A 5,791-nucleotide genomic window follows, 5' to 3' on the forward strand; every position below is an offset into this window, starting at 1 on the left:
CATATATACTTGTTACCTGAATTTAATTTCTCAGTATTTGACTATTTAGACAATAATAATAATAAGAACAAGTTGCAGAAGCATCTGTATGATACTGTGTAACATTATTATTATTTCTCAAAAGTTAAAAGACATAAGTTATCATAGGTAAAGGGACGGTTTCATTGTAATTTTCCATACTAAAAAACTATCATACATAATATATATATTTTTTTAATGTATTTTAAAAATATGTTAAAGATAAGGACGGACACTAAGGAAACTATTGCACACTAATAAACTGGAATGCTTAAGCTGGAATTCAGAGAAGACAAATATAGACAAATGTAAATTTAAAAGTCCCAATAAATACAAACTATATAAGCTTACTATATAATGCCCTATAAACATGCATTTTTTGATTAGTTACACAAAAAACCCTCTGAACCAAAGCTTTGTGTAAGTCATTTGCCCATATAATGGTGTGATATGACAGCATCATGCCCATAAATGGACAAAGAACATATACAATTTTCATATAAAAGTTCATAGAAAGAACAAAACAGCATCGTTTGGGTGCAATAGATGGCTACAGACAAGCAGTTAATAGCAGGTGTGCTATCAATGATTTTATCTAGTTCAGTAAATTTTAAAGCAAACATAAAGAATTAAATGTCTAAATCTGGGTGGAAATGTCAGAGATAAGATGCGTTTCCTGAGATGTGTCAGTCTTGATGCATCTATCCTTCTATGATGAGATTTTGTTGCTGAAGCCGAGATTCGTGATGCGTTGCAAACGAATTGATCGACATCGGTGCTTGTGTCAAACATCATTTATAGGATAAAATCTTCAAAATTGAGATTTGTCACAAAAACCATCAGCGTATGTGACTGGCACTCTCATCATTTTAGGATTTCTGTAAGCGTTGGAGCTGAGATGTGCTTCCTGATACGTCGTAAACCAAATGCGTCAGTATCCGTGCTTGACGCTTCTATCATCCGATATCGATGTAGTTTTCTCTTCCATTGCATTGCTAATGCTTTAGCTTCTGCCTCCTCTTTCGATCCTTCAAGTTCGGGTTTTAATCCCTGCGGGAATGAATGGTTAAGAAACAGTCTATTCGCAATTATATTGCTTGCAATAAAATGTTTAATACTGAACTGGTTGCTACTAACATAACAATTACAATACATGTAATATTCAAAATAATGTCTATCTAAAATGGAACATAAATTTTAAGTAATGCAGTTAGTGCCAAAGAATGCAAGAAACAGTTGTATCTTAAATTATTTAGTTCTTTTACTTGTGTCTAGTGCTACCTGAAACATTTCAATGATGTAACAATGTTCCTTCATATGAGTATAGTAGGGAGGTTTCAATTGCACGACGACGGTAGGACGTAGAACGTAATGACATCACTAAAAGTCATCTACGAATGTGAGAATGTTAAGGTCACCTCATCGAGTAAATTCTGGAGCGCAATTTGGCCAAATCTATGTATGTAGAGAACGTAGGACGCCAGGTAGGATGGTCACGCATGAGTGATTCCGTTATAGCGTTGCGTCGTCGCACAAATCGAAAGCTCCCTAATGTACCAATCAGGTAAGACAGTTAAATTAGTAATATTCACACCCCTCCCCCTCCCACAGACACACGTTACCCCCCATAAGTCTGACGATGCAGAAAAGGCAACAATACTACATCTAATATAACTTTAAAAATCTTATAAGGTTTAAACATCCTTCAAGATAAGTTGATATAAAATGCGGAATTCTAACATGATGCCTAAAGTGACCTTCAATTCTGTAGGTCATAGGGTCAACCCCGTCAAAAATCGTGATATTTTTTTTAGAGCCAAAAACAACTCCGCTCCCCAACACTGTTAAACAGACATGGGTATACTGAGAACATGTTTATTAGCTTTCAATAAAACAATTAGAACAAGACATTTAAACAATAGAATTTATAGTCTTTGCATTTATAGTACCCCTACACTTCAGGCAGCAAATTTTAAAGTACATCACTGCAAACTGAGGGCCTTTTTATAATGTATTAGCAGTTGATACCTTTGTGTTTTTAAATGAGCAAACTGTAATTTTTTGACTGATTTTCAGGGTGGCATTTATATGTTGTAGAAAAATCATGGCCTCAAAGACTTGGGTACAATTCAGGATTTTTTTTTCTAATAAAAGCTGATTATCTTTTGACAGTATATACAGAAACTGTATTAGAGAAATATAAAAAAAAAAATAAATATTTGTTTTTATGTTGACGAAACAGCCATTTTCGTCTCCAATAGTTAAGATTGAATATTTTTCAAGAACAAACAGTTGAATCATAAAGAATAACCAGACACATTAACTCAATTTTTGCTTAGTCATGGTGACTTTGCAGATCAACTGATGCACTGCCAAATAACTAGTGCACGTTTTAATATTATATTACGTTTTGGGGAGAGGAATTGCTTTGTGTAGCTTAAAAATTCATGTCATAAATACAACAGAGACAAGGTAATGATATAAGACGGGAAGGCAGTTTGGCACAGCATTTTCCAATCAGGTTGTGAACCTCGTGGTGGAGCGTTCAATCCACACGCTGACCATTTTCGGCCGGGCATGTTTAGATATCCCGGCAGGCTGTGAAGTAGTCTGCGTTATGTTTAAGGCCTAGGTGCAAGTATTTCGTGGCTTGCGAACATAAAATAAAAATACATTAAAATTATGTGTATATTATATATATATATGTGCTTATCATTAATGATGGTAACAACAGGTCACCTAATCTACTTAAACAAAATAAAAGGACCAGATTATACTTAAGTCTAACAACTCCACAGGATTGTGTATGTACTTAGGAACAGCAAGAGACTATGAGTTGCGCAATGACAAATATTTGTGGCAAAGACAAGCAAAAAAAAAAAAATCATATTTACATTTTTTAATACAGGGCTAAAGACGTAAGTTCTAAAATGGTAAAAGAATTACGTCAATTAAACATCTCGTTATGAAGTTACAGGAGTTTAAACATGCAGGTGCTCAAAGAACAGTATTTGAGAAATTAGCATTTAAAGTTATGATTTCGGGCATTTGCCAGGCAGAAATCATCACCAAATCGTTAAAAATGTTGTTTTAACATTAAAAATGGGGAAAATAAAAACATAGCATGATGTATATAAAGGTTAATTTAATGAAATAAAATAGATTAAACAAATGTTGACATTCCAGCGTGTTTTGGCCATTATCTAGAAAACATGATTTACAACGAGTAACGGGTTTGGCTTGTCTTTGCCACATTTAGACGGCTTTAGACTTGAACCTGCAATCCCTCAAATGGAAGCCCAAAATCTTACAACTGTTCCACAAGCTTATGGAAAAAGGCAAGTCAAATGTGCCAAACATGCAAAATTGTTTCATTGGAGAACAAATTAGGTTAAATAACAATAAAACAAGTTCTCGTAATCTCAAAAGCTCTGATGAGGGCAGTATAACAGATGCAGTAGATCTAAAAAAGATCTGAGGACAATATAATAGAGGCACTAGATCAAGAAAGGTCAATTAATCAATCAACTATTAATCAATCAGTGTTTCTAGAGCTCCTCATGAGAGCAGTATAAATAGAGTCAGTAGAGCTAAACAAAGATCTATTAATCAAGCAACTACTAATCAATCAGCCTCATGAGGGCAGTATAGAGGCATTAGATCTAAAAAAGATCTATTAATCAATCAGCCAAGTGTTTCTACAGCTCCTGTTCGGAGCTAAAAAATCAATAAACATCATTAAAATAAACTGAAATAAATAGCATAACAAATAGGGAGTATGATATCATGAGTTGTGAGCTTAAGGTTAAAATACCCATCTTCAGGGTCATCACGAGTGTCACATCTAAGGCAGGAAGAGGGTGTGGGTGAACACTCAAAAAAAAAGTCTTCACCATCCCTCTCTTCCGCCAAGATGACTGACCCTACTTGATGAACAAAAAAAATTCCACTCCAATATTTAAAACTTAATTTTACCATATTTCTCTAGCTAGCAACCAGCACAATTCCATTTTCCCTTCCCCTATTGGCCCCTATGTCACTAAACCTGGATACACCACTTGTCCATAGTTTGATAGTTACATATAAACACTCCACAGTAAACATCACATGATTTATTTCAACGCTGTATTGACAGGTTAGTCACTGTTTGTTGCGAGTAGAAAAAATATGACATGATAATCTTTGTAACCCGACTCCAAAGTTCAACAATAATTCTCATTGACATTAATAAGTATTAGCACAGATTGCACACTTTTCATTACCACTTCCCTTGATCAACTTTAGTTCTTAAAAATTCCCTAAAGTCATACAGTAGCACGCTCTAACACCAAGGTCTTTGGATCATATCTATTTAAAGCTATTGACATTTTACTTTAAAAAAAAAAAACACTGGTATTTGGGTAAAATTTTAAATGTATTGATGTAAATAAGGCTATTAGATGATAGATAAATAAAGCGGTTAAATAAATTTAGCCCATCCTGTTGTGTTAGTCATAGGTAATGAATGATAACACACCCAGTACATGCAAAGTCCCCAACTAAAAAATGCAATAACTAACTATAAACAAGATATAATGAATACCGAGCTAGGAAAATTACACATTTTTGAAAAACAAGCATTATTGATATAAAGAAAAATTCCTATACTCCAGAAAGATAAATACTAAATGTGTAAAATCAATTACAATAATTTAGCCATTAATCAACTAATGTATAATATATCAATAATAATTCTTAATGAAACAATAAACGTAACACAATAGTGATAGTAATTAAATGCATTTTAATGCCTGTATTTAAAAAAAAAAAAGAATGATATAGTTATTCACAAGAGTAATAAAAATGTTTTTCAATAAAATTTGAATAGATCTAAATGCATTATTGTACCTAACATTTTACTAAAGGGGGTGGGCGATGAGATTCCACAGTGAAGTGGCAATGAAGGCTTGTTTAAATATCTTTGATCAGAATCTTAAGACGTGATCATATGGTTGTTCAGTTTCTGGTTGTGACAGTCTTGCAAGGACAAATTTACAAAAAGAAATTGCAATAGTAATAACTACTATTTTTTTTAATCATTATTATAAAAAGAATAATAAAATATAATAATCATAATAACAATAATGACACACAGCAATACGAATAGCAAAGACAAATAACAGTGATACGCCCATATTTGGGTAAAATATGACATCATCATGATCAAATATGGGCACATCACACAAGTCTGTCGCAAAAAATAATGTGGACAAAACTTTATATACGGGATGTTTGACAAACCTTAACACATGCTCCTTCAGCTGCTTTCAGCGTGCTCATTACTGCCTGCATTAGATTCTCAGCGTTGTTGCTTAGCGTGGCATTAGCAGATACATCGTCGGGTGTCGCCTGTTTTACACTTGAGATAATGTTCAGCTGTGTGCTTAACAACGGGATCTGCTCAGCACACATCAGCAGCTCATTTGAAAACCTGTTTTTAAAATAAATGATGCAAGTAATAATAGTTTGAAAATCGGGATGGTCAGTTTGTAACTTAAAGGGGGGGTGCGGGGATGAAATAATTAATTTTTAATTTAAAATAGAGGGATGGGCGACCACAACGACGGTGACGGCACTCGATTTTGGAGCGCGGTATTCGAAAACGAGGCTCATGAACTGGGTCCCAAAAAAAAACTGGTGCTACAGGATTTTGAGCTAGTGTTATAAGATAGGGAATTTCCTAAAATGTACCGACTTTCAAAGGCTTGCATTCGGTAACCCCATAAAAAATCGT

At 33.9% G+C, this 5,791-nt stretch overlaps 1 protein-coding gene across 3 annotated transcripts in view; it reads right to left on the reverse strand.

Annotated features, from left to right (window-relative positions):
* Nucleotides 1-6: 6 nt before the first annotated feature.
* Nucleotides 7-5,791, reverse strand: part of LOC117123272 (catenin alpha-3-like) — a gene marked incomplete at its 5' end in the record, with an annotated part of 38,349 nt that continues 32,564 nt past the window's right edge. For all 3 annotated transcript variants that reach the window (XM_033269130.1, XM_033269129.1, XM_033269128.1), the window contains 2 exon segments: nt 7-1,068; nt 5,299-5,488. In XM_033269130.1, coding sequence (XP_033125021.1) covers nt 883-1,068; nt 5,299-5,488 — 376 coding nt within the window.

This window comes from Anneissia japonica, unplaced genomic scaffold (genome assembly GCF_011630105.1).
Source record: "Anneissia japonica isolate Jap-2015-1 unplaced genomic scaffold, ASM1163010v1 scaffold1949_len687591_cov173, whole genome shotgun sequence".
In the NCBI taxonomy this organism is placed as follows: domain Eukaryota; kingdom Metazoa; phylum Echinodermata; class Crinoidea; order Comatulida; family Comatulidae; genus Anneissia; species Anneissia japonica.